General features: G+C 40.8%; 3 protein-coding genes and 1 long non-coding RNA gene across 4 annotated transcripts in view; 1 reads left to right on the forward strand and 3 right to left on the reverse strand.

Annotated features, from left to right (window-relative positions):
* ANKAR (ankyrin and armadillo repeat containing) overlaps positions 1 to 1,697 on the reverse strand; it is a 70,766-nt gene extending 69,069 nt beyond the window's left edge. Inside the window, exon 1 of the mRNA XM_075529759.1 lies at positions 982 to 1,697. Within this exon, the coding sequence (XP_075385874.1) occupies positions 982 to 1,582 (601 nt within the window). The 5' untranslated portion in view covers positions 1,583 to 1,697. The remainder of the gene's footprint in view (positions 1 to 981) is intronic.
* Positions 1,698 to 7,752: 6,055 nt separating this feature from the next.
* ASNSD1 (asparagine synthetase domain containing 1) lies at positions 7,753 to 13,738 on the reverse strand. Its single transcript, XM_075529760.1, has 3 exons — positions 12,278 to 13,738; positions 11,845 to 12,026; positions 7,753 to 8,172 (listed from the first exon to the last, which is right to left on the reverse strand). The coding sequence occupies exons 1-3, from the start codon at positions 13,736 to 13,738 to the stop codon at positions 7,890 to 7,892; spliced, it is 1,926 nt and encodes a 641-aa protein (XP_075385875.1). The 3' UTR covers positions 7,753 to 7,889.
* Positions 13,739 to 13,812: 74 nt separating this feature from the next.
* ASDURF (ASNSD1 upstream open reading frame) lies at positions 13,813 to 18,445 on the reverse strand. The gene is made up of 4 exons (XM_075529764.1): positions 18,246 to 18,445; positions 16,388 to 16,441; positions 14,676 to 14,705; positions 13,813 to 13,830 (listed from the first exon to the last, which is right to left on the reverse strand). Exons 1-4 carry the CDS (start codon positions 18,339 to 18,341, stop codon positions 13,813 to 13,815), a joined length of 198 nt encoding a protein of 65 aa, XP_075385879.1. The 5' UTR covers positions 18,342 to 18,445.
* Positions 18,446 to 18,554: 109 nt separating this feature from the next.
* Positions 18,555 to 18,807, forward strand: part of LOC142424493 (uncharacterized) — a 98,777-nt gene continuing 98,524 nt past the window's right edge. The window contains exon 1 of the long non-coding RNA XR_012779370.1: positions 18,555 to 18,793. This is a non-coding gene — a long non-coding RNA (uncharacterized LOC142424493). The remainder of the gene's footprint in view (positions 18,794 to 18,807) is intronic.

Raw genomic sequence — 18,807 nt, forward strand, 5'->3', positions numbered from 1 at the left:
CCTTATTCTACTTGCTGTCCCTGTAGGTTCATCAATCCTGGGTTTCATATACTGAAATATTGAAAAACATATGACACAGTTCAGGAAGTTGACGCCCCCACATAACACATCTCAGATAAACCCCAATATGAACAAACAAAAAATACAGAAAATTAAAACAATGTTCTGATGCTTCTACAATCAGATTCAATCTATATACAATTTTAAGCCCCTGTCCAAAACCTTGTGACATCTATGCAATAAAAGTGATTAGACATATTTATAGATCACTGCAAGCAGTGGACAGGAATGTCTGGAGCACACATTTTCCATTCCGCCTGGCCTGCTACAAAGAAACCATAGACTTTCAGAAAGTGTCTGTGAAAATTTACACATGCATAGACGCCATGACTTAATGGCACCCATTATCCTCGAATATACAGGCTTAGAAACAGAGTTGATGAGAGAGGAATTAAAAAGAGTTGGTGAGCAAAGAATAAATATTTCAGAAACCTAATGCTATAGACAAACCTAATGATATTTTACAAATATTGTTGGTAACATCAATTATTATATTATTCTTTTTTTGAGTTTGTAAAATGACAATCAATTTAGAAGGCTGACTAATCTAGCCAAGTCATTGCTTTAAGCTTTGTAAATTTTCTAATTGTGCTATGATAATACTATTTTCTTGACTCTGTTACTGATTATACTCCTATGACCTATTCAACATAATGTATAAACAGAAAACTGTTCATCGCATGGTTTGGAACTGATCCGTTCTGAAGAAATTGGGGGTTAAGATGAAAGAGGAAAGGTGCTTGGCTCAACACAGAACTTTGGTGGCATTAAAAATATTAAATGGTTTCAAAAGGAGATTTTGAAGCTTTAAGAAACCCTCAGGATGAAGTGATGGCTCAATATACCCTAGATGAATTATTTTTTAAATATCCAAAATTGACTTTCATAAAACTAAACAGAAAAATTGGTCAATTACCTTACCTGCTGTGCTAAATTCTGCAAAAATGTCCTTATTTGTTTGAGGTTTCCCATCTGGGTCAATGTCCAGCATGGTGCGCCACAATTCAGAGAATCTGGCTCGTTTTTCTTTGGGCATGTATATTCCATGCCACAGGGCTTTCAGCATGTAGTCAACACTGATCAGAATTTGTCCAATTCTGGTATCATAATAAGCTGGAGGCAATTGACAAGAAGAACTCTGATCATAATTAGCTTCTAAACTGATTGAAGGAATTTGATTTAGGCAATAAATTCCAATAGACAGCTCCCTTATGATCTGATGGACTACTCTGTAGTCTAAGAGCGCAGTAGGGTCCACTGGCATCAGCAGAATCGCAGTAGAGAAGTTTACATTATTTATATGACTCATGATTCCACATGGGAAGTCTACTTGAAAGCGAACATCCTCCTTAGTAGACAACCAGCTAACAAGTGCAGTGGTAAGCAACTCCTGTACTTCACTTCGATCATATTTTTCAAAAAAAGCAGAAGCATTTCTTTGTATTGTTAAGTTTTCCAGGTAGGTTTCTTCATCTTGAACTTGATCAAATCTCATTAAGCCTTTCTTGGGCAATCTTAGCATTTTTAATTCAGTCTAGTCTGCCCTTTTTAAGAGGTTTCTGTAATGAACAAGTAAAAGACAGCCAATAACATTTGCCATGACGATTTATCAGGAGATAAATCTGTACTTTTCATCATTGTAAGGTATTTTTTAAATAATCATTCATTATGTTTCCATCATAAACTAACTACAGCATAAGAAAGCTGACATTCGAATTACTAAAGTAGTTAAAATCATTTAAAAATCTCAAATATTATTCTTTCTTCTTTTCAAAAAGTCAAAAGATACTAAAAAGTACGTCAAGAAGAAATATAAGTTTAGATATGAAAAGCACCTGTTGTATACCCTTTTGGAGGCATGTACATGTTTCTTTTCATTTGGTTTAAGCAAGACAATAAGGACGTGCTATAGAAAAAAGAAGGAAGAAAGGGTAGGAGGAGGAAGAGAGGGAGAGAGAGAAAATCAGTGCTTGCTTAGCTTTCTATGTCCATGCAACTAGATGTTTCTCAGTTCCTGAAGTAGAATAATCATGACCACTATCTATTAATTATTTAAGCACAATGCACTTTTGATTTAATCATCTCCAATTATACAATGATTCACAAGCGCTAGCATCAGATCACCTGGGGTTTGCTGAAACAGAGTTCTGGAGCCTTCCCTGGAGTTTTTAATTTGCTCTTGCTGCTTCATCAGTGTTTGGGATGGAATCAGAGAAAATTCATTTCCAGAAAGTTCCAGAACTGCTGGCGCCGCTCATCTTGGGACCAGGCTTTGTCAGCCCTGCTCGGAGAAATGGGTCTGGTTATTACCAATGTAACGGCGCCTAAATAGGGTACAGGACTCACTGGGGGTTCATAATCTTTCAGGATCAGAGTCCGGGCTTGACCCTAATCAAGTCCAAGGCCCAGCCCCACAATCAGATCGTGCCTACCACACACACGAGGAAGGGGAAAGGACAAGGAGAGGAAGCAAGCCACTTGGAAATGATACTTGAGGCGCTTTCCTGGGTCAAGAACTGCGGGGGAGCCCGTTGCATCCCGCGTGGAGCCTTGGGCGCAGGTGGAAGCCCTCGGACCTGGCCTTGGAAACCTGTCGACAGCCTTTCTGTGCGCCCAGGAGTCCGGGCCTCCCTGCACCCAGTGGAACCTGGGCCACCGGGCTCTCTGATGGGCTAGTCTTCTCTCCCCCTCGCTACTTCTCTCTTCTAAAACAGAACGACCGAACGGAGGCGCGCATCCCCTTGAGCTGGAATCCCACCTCGTCATTCGACAATCCCACGTGGAACATCTATTGTGAGCCCAGCACTGTGCTGAACACTAGAAAACACGGCTACCGGAACCAGCGTCTCGTCAAACAGATACATGTTTAACTAGGTAATCTGTGTAAGAAGAAGGCAGGGTACACGAAGAAAAGTAAATCGAGATCTGGGGTTGGAAAAGAGTGCTCTGCGGATGTACGCTTTTAAGCTGAACCTGAAAAATGTTAGAGTGAGAAGGAGCCCTGGTAGCAATGGCTTACATGTTGGGCTGCTAAGCCCCAAGGTCAGCAGTTTGAGCCCACCAGCCTCTCTGAGGGAGAAAGATGAGGCTTTTTTTGGTCTTATGAAGATTTATAATCTTAGAAACCCACAGGATCCAACAGAACTCAAATTCAATTATATTCACAGAATTGATTATATTTCAGTTATTTAACTTTATATTTATGCTTACTGACATGAAATTTTCAGCAGCCAGGGCAAGCCCTACCAAAAAAAACAGTATTCTGAATTAGACTGTCTTCTATTCCATTAATAACGTTTCAACTTTTCATCCTTTCCCATGCGTAAAGTTTCTAATGATGTCCCTAGCCTAGAAGGAAGTATTATATCTAAAATAACTACCCTAAAGTTAAAACCATAAAGTTAAACTACCCTAAAGTTAAAATCCAGTGAAATTAATACCTGTCATCTTATGAGGGAGAATGGTATTGATATGTAATTGATTTAGTTTTCTATTTAAATCTCATATTTGATTGTTTTTTATTTAATATAAATATGAGGTTGCTCCAAAAAGTTTGTGAAAAAAATTCCGTTATCTTTTATTTCCAGATTTCCTTAAAATTTTGAAGCTCTCTGTAAGAGCTGTAAATTGGGATAAAAATATTGAAAATGTTCATTTTAAGTAAAAAGTAGTTAATTATGCTACTTTAAAAAATGTTTATCCTGAACTTTCAAGATACTCACTCTTGTGCATAAGCTTATTATGCAAAGCAGGCTTTATGAACATTTAAAAAATGCTGCAGCTACTATGTTATCAGTTTAAAACAAAATAACCAGGATGGTATCTGAAAGGAAAATTGCTGCTTTTGCCAAGAAATTTCAGCATACCACTCTGCCACTAAAATATTTGTATATATGCATTTAAAAGAAACTGTGCATGCACTTTACAGAGTAAATTCTATTTCCAAACATTATTTTTCAGTTATTCTTTTATAAATTAAATGATTGAAAATAATATGCATTTTAAGATTGTCCTCAGTAGTTTAGAGAAAACTTTGTATTTTAAGAGTCAAATTCTTTCAGTGTGACAAATGGGTGCACACAAATGTGGTGGAGAAAGCTGATGGTGCCCGGCTATCAAAAAATATTTTGTTTGGGGTCTTAAAGGCTTGAAGGTACACAACCAATTAGCTCAGAAGCAACAAAAGCCCACATGGAGGAAGCACACCAGTCTGTGTGATCACAAGGTGTCAAAGGGATTAGATATCAGACATCAAAGAACAAAAAAAGCAAATCATTGTGAATGAGGGGGAGTGCAGATTGGGGACCCAAGGCCCATCTGTAGGCAACTGGACATCCCCTTACAGAAGGGTCGGGGAGAGAAGACGAGCAATGTAGCAATGGTGAAACATAGAATTTTTCTCTAGTTCCTAAATGCTTCCTCCTCCCTCCCACTATCATGATCCCCAATTCTACCTTATAAATCTGGTTAGACCAGAGGATGTACAATGGTACAGATAGGAACTGGAAACATAGGGAATCCGGGACAGATGATCCCTTCAGGACCAGTGCTGAGAGTGGCAATACCAGGAGAGTAGAGGGAGGTTGGGGTGGAAAGGGGCAACCAATGATAAGATCTACATATAACCTCCTCCCTGGGAGGCGGACAACAGAAAAGTGGGTGAAGGGAGACGTCGAGCAGTGTAAGATATGACAAAATAATAATTCATAAATTATCAAGGGTTCATGAGGGAGGGGCGGAGGCAGGGGAAAAATGAGCTAATAGCAGGGGCTCAAGTAGAAAGCAAATGTTTTGAGAATGATGACAACAAATGTACAAATGTGCTTGACATAATGGATGTATGTGTGGATTGTGATGAGTTGTATGAGCTCCCAATAAAATGGTTCAAAAAAATTCTTTCAATGTGCCTTTGTCAGCTAATTTGTGACCAGCAATGTGAAAGTTAAAAGTATGTATTATTATCCTGTGGATATAGGCAAAATAGGATAGAATAGGCTTTAGATGCTAAAATCACCCCTACACTAGTAATTGAACGCAGGAAAGCCAGCCTGTGCCTATACTTGTGTTTTTAATCACCTTAATAATCAATGGACTGAACTCAATTGCTTTGCTTATCTAACATCGCCAGAGATCTGTAGCCAAAGGTACCACCACTGTCTGCTCAGTCCTCTGTCAAAATGCGAGTTAATGTTTTGTAGGAGTTTGACTTGTTGAGTCTCTAATACTTTAGGGTAGTTATTTTAGATACAATACTTCCTTCTAGGCTAGGAACATCATTAGTCTTTATGCATGGGTGGGAATGAGGAATTTGTAAAGTTATTAATGGAATAGAAGACAGTCTAATTCAGAATACTCTTTTGGGGGCGGAGTAGGGTTTGCTCTGGCTGCTGGAAAACTCATGTTAGTAAGCTTTTCTTTATTTGAAGTCCTATGAGACAATTTGAAATCATTTTTTTTAACTCTTAGCAAGCCTACCTAACTACAGAAAATTCTTGGTAGTTAAAACACTCTTTGGATCATAAACCAAGCCTTAACAATGTACCAGAAATAACGGTATCTTCAAACACTTGCTAAAATACCCATTAATTTCATTTGAGATTGTAAGCTTCGTGGCAGAGATACTATACAATAATTGTGTTTCTATATAGTGACAACTGCAGTAAACTTGGTGTTTAATAAATATCCATGATTACTAAACATTTAAAAAGTAGTAAGTAAAAGCAAAGGAGGGCTACATCATCGGATGCTACTGCTAGGTCAGGGAGATGAGAACTGAAACTTTTCCACTGAAGTCAGCCATGTGGAGGTTCTCAGTGATGGGCGACAGCATTTCTCTTACACCTCCTTGTATTGTTTTATCTGCAATGGGAGTAATCAACAAATGTTCATGGTTTTAGGGCAAGAGATGTCAAATGTCATTGTTTAAGAGAGATTTGTATGTTTGCACCTATACAGAAAATACATATATGTCATTGCTGTCACTCATGGACTCAGATGGCTTAACTTGTATCAAATCTTTGGCAAGGGTCGTCTATTTGGAGGTCAACTTGGAACTTCATCACAGGTCCTGCACTTCCTTTGCTGTGAAGTGGTTCCCTTGGTGATATCAACTGAGATGCTATGGTGTCTGGGATTCCATATCTGTGACTCAGGCGTCATAAGCTGTCAGGTAGTGGTACTGGTTGAGGCTCTATGTTCAGGAAAGGCAAACACAATCTCAGACATATTGACTGGATCAACAGACTTTGAAATGCCAACTGCAAAAACGTAGGGTAAGCACAGGATTGCTGCAGTAAAATTCGTAAGAGGACTTTCCTATCCTTGTTTCAGAACTCCCATCAAGTGGTTGGACAGGACTATGCAAATAAGGTGTGTAATAGAGGGGACTGGTCACTTTTAGTTACAATTTACGTGTAGAGAGAGCCCTGTTGGCAGAGTGGTTATATGTGGGCTGCGATCTGCAAGGTCCACAGCTTGAAACCACCAGCCACTCCTCTGGAAAAACACGGCAGCTTTCTCCTCCTGTAAACAGTCTCAGAAACACAGGGGCAGTTCTATCCTTCAGGGTCACTAGGAGTTGGCATCAACTCGATCGGCAGAGTTTGGTTTGGGGTTCTTGTGTATAAAGAATCATCTCAGATGAAGGGAGAGAATTCCCAGGATCACCAGGTAGAGGAGCCACCAGTGGTTGGTTGTGAAGTGGCTAAGGCTGAGGCTAGAAGCACCAGAAGCCATGGCGTGGGACAAAGCAAAGCTTTGATAGAGGTTCCACCCGAGACTGCAAGATCAACTCTGGAACCCAGCAGAAAAGTAGAGTGTAGGAAGACCAGTTTGGCTTAAGAATGATTGGAAGGTGGGGACAAGTCTGATCCCAGCCTTGATAGTTGGACTTGGGACAAGGTCAGATATGGCTTCCTTGCCTTTCTCACAAGTGGTTCATATCTATCAGCTGCTCTTTAGGAGAAAGATGAGGCTGTTGGCTTCCTCAGACGTGAGCCACTGATAAACTTTTTAGTGACATTGGATACCCTCTCCAATGCAGTCTTATTTTTAAAAAATCCTACAGAATGTAATCCTCTGGTGGGTTTTTGGTGTCATGTATACCCTTTGCAGTACACTACATCCCTCCAATTCTTTATCTATTTTTCTACCAGTTGTCAAGGTGACTTCATTCAGCATTGCCACCCTCACAATATTTCCCCTGGTATCCTTGTCGGGATATTACATTCCATCTTCTAAAAAAGTCCTCCAAGTCTACTTGCTTATCCAGTCTTACATTCTGGCCTCCTTTGTCAAACACTCCAAAACTTCCAAAATCAGGTATTCGGGTCGGGCCCTGCTAGTATGTATGTTCTTACGCTTCTTTGGTGCGAATCTCTTCCTTTGCTTTATCAGACATATCACTCTTCACATCTAGTCATGCTCAGACTTCACCCCAGTTGTCTTGCTGTCAGGAAAGAAGATAGAAGCAGCTCCTGAGGGAAACACCTGCTATCTTTTAGGGAGACCTTGGCGGTTAGCCTTCCAGTCCACGGGAAGTGGTAGATCATATTAGGGAATTCTGGGATACCTCTGCAAAATCGGAGGGCTCAGAGGGGTCTGAAGAGCCAATCAGAGGCTCCCATTCAATGTTCCAGAGTCCCAGGGTTCCTCAAAGGGCCTCTGGCAGCAGCAGCAGCAATAACCAATCAAATGGCTGTATGTACCAAGAATAGTTACACAGTTTAATCAATACACTGTAAATCCACTATATTATATATAAAGCAGCGAAGTACCGCATTTTATTTTTACATATCTGTTATTCTGTAAATAGTTACATTGTGAGCATATTACATTTTCACCTCTTTTTCAATAGAAAGGTTTCCTAAGGAAACTTGGAGCCTTCCACATTTATCAGATGCTCTTTCATTATTCTTTTCCAGTTTTGCAATCCTGCACCCGAACTGCATGGCCCGTTTGGGCAGCAGAACCGAGGCTGTGAGACCGAGTTGCATAGCTGCAAGCCGCAGAAGTAGCTTCTCACCAATTCCACGGGGCAGAGCCAGGTTTGCCTTTTCCCAAACCGGTAAGGAATTTAGAAAGGAGACGACATTTTCATCCAGGAAAGGAAATCTAAAACAAATAATATGCCATCATTATAAAAACCGATGTGTTCTGATTATTCTTGATACACATTACTCAATATGCTAACATTCAAAATATAACAATTAACCTTAGGTGGCAATAAAACCAAAAACAAATCTGGTGCCATGACGTCAATTCCACAAATTCACGGTGACCCGTGTACCACAAAGTAGAATGACTGTAGGATTTTTGTTACACCTCACCAGGTCTTTCTTCCACAGAGCCACTGGTTGGGTCTGAACCATCAACGTTTGTTAGTCCTGAGCAAATTGTTTTATCACCCAAGAAGCTCACAGAGGACACTGTCTTCTCAAATAAAAATAACTATTCATATGATAGCTAAAACTTTAACAGTTGAAAATTTGACTGTTTTATAGCATGAATAATCTTAATACATATACTATAAAAGAGTCTAATCCTCAAGCAAGTGTGGGAAACAGAACTGGGAAGACAGTGTACGCAGGCAAACTCTCAACATTCATACACTAAGGAGTCTGAGAGGTCAAGGCCCCCGTGAAGGAAACTTTCTCATTCGTGGGTTGGAGATGCGTCCCACGTACATTCTCCTGAGTAAAAGTTATTCTCCATCACGTGCCCCATAATGCCAAACTTAAGGTGCCATTTGCAAACGCATGACCACTGACTATACACTTGGAGGTCAACTGCTTGAAGGTTCTGTCTGAGGGTTGTCAGGTAATCACCCTAAGTAGGGCCCAATCCCTTCTGATAAGGATAATGGATTATTTCCCTGAAGGGAGAGCTCAGACACCCAAGGTCGAATCAGCTCAGAAGACCAAGGTTAGGCTGCCAACTTGACTCTAGTCTGCCCATCTTGTTATGTATGGACCTTCCTGTCACCAGTATGCCTCTAGTACAACCCCTTCCTATTGCAAGTGCACCTATTGAATAACCTTCCTGATATATATGTGCTTACCAGTGGCCTGTGTACCCAAGATTATATTAGCTCATGAGATTACATTATTCTCTCTCTGCTTGGGCCTGGCTCTTGAAGTAATGACTGACAGCTGAGCCCTTGCATGCTTTATCTTGTCTGATGGCTCTTTAATTTACTCTTCAATTACACAACCACCCCTTAGACTCATTCCGTTGTGGGGAGGCTGGTCTCCCACAAATAAGTAAAAATGATGTCTGTGGTGTGAAGAAAAATTTCAAATAGTTTCCCATGGTGTCCTTGAAGATGCCTTATAAGTTTAGCACGATATCAGTCAACAGTGTTTTTTTAGCTTAAGAAAATGAAGTTTATAGATAGATATGAGACAGCTACATAGAGGAGCTGCACAGATGCTGCATTTAGTAATTAAACATTTAATGTTTAATTGGCAAAAAATTAGCAAAGCATAGAACAAAGTATTAAATAAAAAAACCTTCTGACCCTCTAATTTAATTTCTTACAAGTATGCCCCTATTATTGTTTAAAATGCTTTAATAACCTCTGCCCTAATCCTGCAAATCGCAAGACAGGTTTCCACTTCACTAGATTTATCATATCTAGAGATTAGAATGGATAAAGACACTTGTTATAAGGAATATTTTATAAAAATAAGTTAATTTCAAAAATTAATTTTAAATAGAAGAGAGCTGGTTAGTAGATTACTGTTAATATGTAAAAGGACCCCTGTAGGACTGAGGGTTAAGGGTTAGACTGCAAACCACAAGGTATGTAGTTCAAACCCACAAAGCACCACAGGAGAAAGATGGGGGTGTCTGCTCATTAAAGTTATACAGCCTTGGAAACCTACATTGATAGGGTCACCATGAGTCCAACTCCATTTGATGGCAGTGGTTTGGTTAATACATACGTCAAGGTCATAATCAAGCTAACTGAGATATATTATATGGCATTTGTTAAATCCAATTCTGTACAAGCTGTTTTAACCATCATTTCTATGCATTTTTACCTGAAGGTGTCTTTCAAGGAAGCTCTAAAATTAAGGGCTTTCGTTTTCTTCTAACTTAAATGAGCTAATGGATACATTTCTTTTTGTCTCTCACACACATAACGGATGGACAGCAGTTTATAGACTTTGTACTGGGTATTTGTTCGAATGAACTCACAGTAGTAAAAAATGTCTGTGCCACACTGGCAACATCAGAATGACAACTGCGGACAGGCAACCAAGGTCTGATGGCAAGAGAAAAAGAAGGGAGGAAAAAAACCCCAAGCTTCAGAGAGTAGGTATATCATAGTGTTCCAATGTCTTTTAAGTTTAGTTGGACCCCTTATTCATGCATTTTTGTTCCCTAGCCCTGGTATCCTTTTTTTATAGAATATTATAAATATTACTTTTATTATTAGGGTTAACCTTGCAGGGAGAGATTCATAAACCAAAAGTAGGGGTAGATTTGGTAGAAATCACTGATTTGCCCTATAAAACTTATCCACTAGATTAAGAAAATCATTTTATTAGGGGCTCATACAACTCATCACAATGCATACATACATCAATTATGTAAAGCACATTTGTACATTCATTGCCCTCATCATTCTCAAAACAGCCCTGGTACCCTTCTTGTACCCTCATCTTTGTCCTGTGGATTGGGCATGGACTGCTGACTACAAACCAGGCAATTCAAACCCACCACATGCTTTAAGGGAGAAAATTGAGGCTGCCTGCTCCCTTGCAGACGTAAAGTCTTGGCAGCCTTATGTGGGGTTGCTCTGAGTTACACAACTCAACCCATGCCAGTAGGCTTGGAAAATTTCACCACTTAATACATTAAGCCACTTAGATTTCTGCCCTTTATAACCAAATGATTTATCTTCTTTTATCCTTAAAGCTTTAATTTTTATTCAAATAACTTGTTTACTACCATGAGAAATATATTGTGTATATTGTACATATTGCACATACTTGAAAAAGATCATTATATTTTTATTGTGTTTTCTCTACACCTTTATACAAATAAACCCAAGATGAAAAAGAATATACTTAGTAAAGTACATTGACTTTTTTGAAAGATTTAGGCAATCTGTAATGCATAACTGAACTGTGTTCCGAAAACATAAAGGGGATTCTAGTACTGGAAACACCACTTAAACCAGAATGGATCTGTACGTACAGAAACCCCGTAGAGGCAAAGTCACATTTTTTAAATTAGAGGGCAGAGCTTGGGAGAAAGGTCCGTGCCCTTATTGGAAGGAAAACAACCAATGAAAACAAAACCCTTGAAACACTTTCTCTTGGCATTTGATTTTCACGTTATCGTCTTAAAAACAGTCATGTCATTCTATCGCCTTTGAAAATTGCTGAAAAAGTATTTCTTAGAAAATAAATTCTGAAAAACAGCCGCTACCCAGGCCTTTCCTTGGCTAGTTTGTTTACATTTATACGTCAAGATATTAATGCCACACTGCCCTGGTGGTATAGTGGTTACTCAGGCTACAGCAGTTCGGAACTACCAGCCACTCCTTGGGAGAAGGACAGGGGGTTCTGCTCCTGTTAATAGTCAGTCTTGGAAGCTCCAGGAGTATTTCTCCTCTGGCCCACAGCGACGCTAAGTGTCAGCACTGACTTGATGACAGCGAGATTGCTTTTTGTTACTCATTGGAACAGTCTCTAGAGCAAAAAGGAACTAAAAATTCTCTTCAGTCCACTGTGCCTACAAAATGCCCAACACCCCAAATGAAGATCCGATTACCTGGCTTCTTTTCCATGATCACCAATAACTCTGTCATCGCGACCAAGATTCCTAGAAGAAATCCGACCCAGTTCCATTTCTATTTCTTTGTTCAATCCTTCAAACCCGTGTTTCTGAAAGCAGGCTCGATGGCGAGAATAACCGGCAAGTTGCTCATCTGCACCAATTCCAGTGAGAATGACCTATAAATATTTAAGGAAATAAATCCTCATTGAAAATGCTATCTACTGTGCAGTTAATAGCCAGAATAAAATAAAATGTTAAAAAAATTTACAGCCCCCTAAATAACATTTCTCAAGAAAACATGTAGGATAGGTACACACTCAGGAACGGTTATAGGCAACCGAATACGTGCTTACAACCTAAATGCAGACAGCTTTAAGGACAAGCCCAAGTCTCAAACATTCTCATGAGCAGAACGATCGTGTCCTACCTTTGCCTTACTCTGATAGGCCTTCACTTCCTCCGCTGCCACTACATAGCCAATTCCTCTAGACGCAAACCAGACCGCACAGCCAATGCCATCATCTAGAACTGTATCCAGGGGATGAATTAATTGACATATTCGGGTTCTTCTTAATTTTTGCAATTCCTCCAAAGAAACATTGATTTCAACAAAATTCCAAATTCGGGAAGGGTTGACAGCGCATAGTTCCTTTAGACCAGCTCTCCCTGTGACCCGGTCGGGTACATTGAAGCGTGCATCCGGCTTATCATCAGCCATGGCAGCAGGATTTGGGGAGCGTTCTTCAAAAGCGAATTCACAATCATTTTTCTGCTTACTCTTTTTTGGGTTAAAACGGGTTGGCCTGGCCTTCTCGGTAGTCATGAAAGCCACATTAAGAAGATCAATTGGTTCGTCCGTAGGAATGTGACGGTCAGCAAGGGCTGCGATAACCATGGAATCGATGCCCCCCGAAAAGAGAATTGCGACATTTGCTTTCCTACCGCGAGTTTCCAAGGCTTCACTTGGCGGCAAGCTTTCTTCCCTCGGTAAACATAACACCCGCCTCTTGACTGAGAGGCTCAGGACATCGATGAACTGTTGAACCACTTCCCTCATGTGTGTGTCGAGGCAGACTTCAAGTGTCTCTCTTGTAGGTGGGCCTCTGCAGATGTCGGTGTTAGGAGTCTCAAAGGGACCCTGTGGCAATATCATATTTAAAGGAACAATAGGTTTTTCAAGATACAGTTTGGCTTCACTTGCTTCCACCGATACAGACTTAGGCAAATTTGCCGAAATTTTGGTCAGGCTACCAACACATTCTTGGATAACCTTCTCCCCAGAATTATAATCCCAAGGATATAATTTTAAAATCACACCTTTGGACGTGGCAGCAGACTGGAGATCAATTCTGAAAATCCCAGATACTGGAACTTCCTGCCACTGACTAGCCACTCCAGATGTCTGGGTGCCAACTGAAGAGAGGCAGAAACTTTCACTCAAATTATTAAAATGCCAAAGCAAGCTACGGCGTCCAAAAAAGTCCCTACCAAACCATAAAGAATGACTAGATGCTTGATAATATATAAAAGACCAAGGACCCTGGACTTTTGAGAAGAGTGACAAAATGTCGGATTCATTTGTACAAGAGGAAAGACAGTTAAACATAATTCGAGTATCATTCTCATGAGTTTCGACTTTTATTCCATTAAAGACCTCTCCATTCCATAGGAACACATTGCCTCCTTCATCTTCCAAAGGCTGGGCAGTTCCAACGCCCCTCAAGTGAAGGGTGTGTCCAGAAAACAAGCACTGGTAGTGAGCATTACACTTTAACAACTGTTTACTGCTGCTGGGCCCACGCTGTTGAAGATTGTACAGCAAGTCCGCTCTCAAATCTCTGCTGACATGTTCAACAGCAAAGCTGACAGAACAACAAATGCCACACATTCTGATGGGAAATTACGTTGATTATTTCTTGATCTTAGTCTTTTCTGAGTTTTCCATTTCTTGGTATTCTTTTTTCAGTTCATCCAATGTATCTGTGAGGGGAGGGGAGAAGAAAGAGATATTAAGTAAATACTGACTCTCTACCCTGTCATTGGGCATCAGAGATTCATGTACATTGTGTTGCTAGTACCAATATTAACTTACATTAGGCTAGTCATAAAAAATGTGTTTGAGAAAAAGTTTCTATTTATTGAGTGCTTATTTTGGCTCAGACACTGGGGGCCAACCAGTTTAGGTAAACTATTATTATTTAATTTCCAAATAAAAATATTTAATTTGAGTATTTGGAAGTTCAAAGTATGCCTTTCAGATTCAGTCATTCATAACTAGGTTGCTGAAATCTCAAACTTACAACAATAACAATGGTTTCTAACTTTTTAAAAAACTTATTGTTGTGGGATACCAAGCTGACTTTGACTCGCAGTACGTAATGTGACAGAGTAGAACTAGCCCATGGGGTTTTCTATGCTGGAATATTTATAACAACAGATTGCCAGCTCTTTCTCTAGAGACTGCTGGTGGTGTGGATAATGCATTGGGCTGCTAACCACACGGTCACTAGTTCAAAACCAACATCCATTCTGAGGGAAAAAGGCAGGGCTTTCTACTCCTGTTCAGAGTAACTGCCTCAGAAACACAAAGGGGCAGTTCTCCCCTAATTGGGTCACTATGAGCCAACCTCAACTCGATATGAAAACTTGAAGAAAACCAAACCATTGTATTAATTTTATGAACAGGTCAATTAGAGACTTCTTCCTTCCAATCATAAGATAAATATATGAAAACAATCAGGTCTAGATAGTACGACTTAGGCACCACCATGCTTTTCCAGTCTACGAGTGACTGAGGATTTCTACGTAAGTCTGAGGAAACTTACTTTTGCTTTCAGAAAGCATTTCTGTTCGGTCTGCCAGAAAGAATATGTTGCTGTTTTGCTGCTGCTTATATACTTTCTGTAAAACATAATTTAAGGTACTATCAAGATTTGATCCCAAGTATCTGTCAACACTTGGAATACTAATTATCACTCAATTATTCTTGAAATTTGGTAACATATGTTATGAGGAACATTTTAGGAAATATAAACAAAAAATAAGTTATTTTCTACCTAACACACATAAATTGCTTCTTTAACAGAGGTGAAGTTCTTTCTTTTTTACACATACCATAGTATTTTTTTTCTTTAAACTGAAAAGGCACCTAGTATTTTTATAAGTTGATTTAATCAATGAGTGATATATGGTTAACATCTTTTCTTACAAAACACGTCCTCTTATAGCATTACTTTATAGATATAAAATACAAGTTTTGTTTCCTCAGCTCTTGTTACCAACTTTTCACTATTATAAAATCAGAATTGTGATAATTATGCTTATAACTAAATCTTGGTGAACCCCCAAGACTCTCTTTTGAGTATGAATTCCTAGAAATGGGACTACTTTGGCAAACAGTTATATTTTAAGGTTTTGATACATTCTCCCAATGTACTTTCAAGAAATTAAAAAACTTGTGCAACTTCTAAGATTACCCAAAAGATGACAGCAATGTCTACTCCGTTGTAAAATATTTTAATGCCTTAAAGAGCTCACTATAATGCTTTCCTAAATTTTAAAACATAATTTTTGATAATTTGACAGTCTGCTTGGTCATAAATGTTAATCAGGTTAAGCATTTGAAAGATTGAGATTATTACTGGGGTTATCTACAGGGAGATTTTATCATTTTTCTTCTGTTCAATAATTACTCATATTCAGTTACAGAAATATTTCCTCTTTTTCATATATTTATTATAAAATAGCAAACTCAGGTATAAGAAAACAGTGAATACAACTGTTAGCATACCACATGACAGGGGAAAACCATGTTCAACATTACACATACGAGAGGGTGCCCCCCCCCGCAAAAAAACACCGGAATTAATTTTTCTCAAAGCTATGTTTTAAAATTTTTTTACAAAACAACCTCATCCCCTTCAAAGTACTCTCTGTTATACTTAATACATTTGTCAAAGCTGCAACTCCATTCTTGGAAACATTTTTCCCTTCAGGAAGTTGATGGATAACCAGAACGAAGTTTGTCATCAATCGACATTTCACACCTTTTTTGAAATTAGGAAACCACTCAGACCCGAGTTTTTTCCCGTAGTGCTGTCCCTATAAGCTGTGTTCAACATCAAAACAGTTTCTGCGGCATTTTTCCCTGAGCGGGAAGCAAAGTTTCATAGCCACACTCAAAAAAGGAAGTTCAAGCAAAACTGCTTTTATGGAAAAATTCACTGTGATCAGAGAGAACCTTCCCAGGTGACGCTGTTGGGGGCACTAACTTAGAGCGAGCTGCTCGATGCTTGCCTAGCAGAAAAGAGGTGTACTATGACAGCTTTGCTTGCCCTGTGCGATTCCAGGTTTTGGGGGGTACCCCCTCGTATAGACACATAAATAAAAATGGGAATTATATTAATATTAGAATAGTTTCACTTCTGTGATTTGGTAACTAAAAATGTTGAATTTTTGAGGTACTTGGTACTTAATATTACGTATGTATAAACCATATATACAATTCTGAGTATACACAAATACTCCAATAACTCACCCTGTTTTTCTTCAGGTTAGAAAGTTCATCCACAACAACTTTCTGTTCTTTAATCTATTGCAATAAAGGGAGAAAACATTTTTAAATCAGAGGTTCTCAGAATATGCTCAATGTGGGATGAATAAGGGACTATTATGTACTGATTTTCAAAATGGGCAGTCTGTGGAGATGGAGGTGGGGAAAAGTTGGAGGCAAAAGTCGTGATTAGATTTACCAAAGGTTTTGTTGTCAGAATGCATACCAAGCAGCAGAGTTCCCACAAAAGGTTTACATCTTCTATTAAAAACAGGCTATGCACTAAACGTATTATCAGTCTTTTGGTTCTTTTAAGTTGTACTTAAGTTTTGCTTTGCATTTTTAAAATACTGCATAGAAGTGGGCCTGGGGCACTGCTCTTTTTCCTAGTGATTTTTATGACTGATGAACTAAATGGCATGGCTAGACATAAAACCGGAGAATAGTGCTACATGCCTGACCTGAGGTAGCAGGACCGATCACTTCCTATTGTAGCTTTATTCACTTTTGAATTTCAAAGCCTAGCATGGTTCTGCCATGACTGAACTGGCTAGACTTTTCATGACTACAAGAACATTTAACCAAATGAAAACAAATACCTGACCCAATATCTCGAGTGGCTCTAAAACTAGGGGTTGGTTCTTCCTATCTCCCAGGGAAGAGGACGCCATCCTGAATTTAGTGAACTTTCTATCAGAGTCTTGGTCGAGGGTCAGTGAAAAGGGGGAAGACATTATGCGGTAGCCATTACTCTGCTAACCAGAGGTGGGAGGTTCAAATGCACCAGATGCTCTGAAGGATAAAAAAAATGAGGCTGTCTGCACTCCTAAAGATTCTGTCTAGGAAACACTAAAGTTGGAACAGACTCGATGGGAGTGGGATTGTTTTTCAAACAGACGCATCCACACAATGTGTTCACACACAGGAACGGCTGCGAATGGCAGTGACCCAGGGTTACTTATGAGCTGTGAATGGGAAAAGACCGATGGCACCTAGCATCAGCTATCTTAGCGTCTCCTCAGTTGATAATCACCTCTCCAATAACTGGTTTCAGGTGAACGCCAAGGCTGAATTCATATAGCCTCCAGGAGATGGAAGCAGCAGTAACATTCAGATGTCTGAACAGTACTTTCCCATTCATTTTCAGAAAGCACGTATAAATTCCAGCTCACACAGGAAATGGATGGAGAGATTGAAGAGACTTGCCCAAGACGTCAGTTAGTTTGGGGCACAACTTTAGTACCAGAATCTGTAACACCCAACACCTCAATTTTTCAAAAGCTTTTCGTGTTATGGAAGGTAGGATGTTAACTGGCCCCCATTCCCTTCATTAAAATAGAGTGGCATTCAAATAAATATGTGGGATCATTGCTCTGAGTGGTGGGGGAAGATTAGGAAAGGGTAACGGTGAGGGGGTCGAGGCCCCTGGGGAGGATTCGACAGGGTGCCAAGGGGAGATCGTGGTGACTGGCCTAGGCTAATACAAGGGCAGGCAAGTGACAAGCTTGAAATGCGCTTTGGAGGCAAAACAGAAAACTTCGTGGTGGATGTCAAGGGTGGCTCCCAGGTTACAGGCACCTCCACCTCAAGGCTACAGGAGGAGACCTCAGGGTCTCCCTTACCGCAGAGGGGCGCTTAAAGTACCGCGATGAAGAAACAGACCACGGCAACGAGGCAGAGCGCAGGCCAAGCGGAGTCAAACACTGCCATCAGGTCCCAGGTGTCTGGTACCGGTGGACCAGGTACCAGGGACCGAGGAAGGCCAACAGCGAAGGGCGCCGAGCAGCTGCTGAGGGCGCCCCGTCCCCGTGCCGTGAGCCTGCCCGCCCACTCCCACACTCGCCTGGTTGCTAAGATCCTCTTTTTGCGGGGTCCAGTTGTCAGAAGGAACCAGCCCAGAGCTGGAATCCGGGGGCGTCCCGGAGCCGGGCACCTCCATGGAACGCTGAAGGACGCTGCGCGCCGCCTAGCACGCGACCGAGCGACTCCAGCCGTCAGCCCGGCTCGTGGCGCCTCCAGTAGCCCCACCCCTTCCCTTCCGCTTCCCGCGGAGCGTCGGGACGGCGTCGGCGCGCGTGCGCAGTCCCGGTCTCCTGGGAGCAGTTCTGCGCATGCGAGCGACCGCTTCGGGCGCACGTGAACAGCGCCGGTCCGTGAAACCCGAGACGTTCCTGGGCCGCGCCGCACGCCTGCGGGTGCCTGCTCCGCGGTGACCCAGCCGACTGCGAGGCATAAACGACACCCAGTGGTAACGGGGCGAACAGCAACATAGCGGAACCACCCAAGCCACTGTGCTTGCGTTGATTTCCGCTCAAAGGGACCCTAAAGAAGCGCGTGGGGCGCCACCAGGACTCCGGCCCACGGAACCAGTGTGCTTATTGCTATATTTGGGTAAGGGTAGGATC

This window comes from Tenrec ecaudatus, chromosome 13 (genome assembly GCF_050624435.1).
Source record: "Tenrec ecaudatus isolate mTenEca1 chromosome 13, mTenEca1.hap1, whole genome shotgun sequence".
Taxonomy (NCBI): domain Eukaryota; kingdom Metazoa; phylum Chordata; class Mammalia; order Afrosoricida; family Tenrecidae; genus Tenrec; species Tenrec ecaudatus.

Coding starts and splice junctions, on each gene's coding strand:
- ASNSD1 (XM_075529760.1), bottom strand. CDS start 13,738: ATGTGTGGCATTTGTTGTTCTGTCAGCTTTGCTGTTGAACATGTCAGC. Junction 12,027..12,277: donor CCTATCAGAGTAAGGCAAAG/GTAGGACACGAT, acceptor AAATATTTATAG/GTCATTCTCACTGGAATTGG. Junction 8,173..11,844: donor GATCATGGAAAAGAAGCCAG/GTAATCGGATCT, acceptor TATTTGTTTTAG/ATTTCCTTTCCTGGATGAAA.
- ASDURF (XM_075529764.1), bottom strand. CDS start 18,341: ATGGAGGTGCCCGGCTCCGGGACGCCCCCGGATTCCAGCTCTGGGCTG. Junction 16,442..18,245: donor AAGAGGATCTTAGCAACCAG/GCGAGTGTGGGA, acceptor TTATTGCAATAG/ATTAAAGAACAGAAAGTTGT. Junction 14,706..16,387: donor CTAACCTGAAGAAAAACAGG/GTGAGTTATTGG, acceptor TCTTTCTGGCAG/ACCGAACAGAAATGCTTTCT.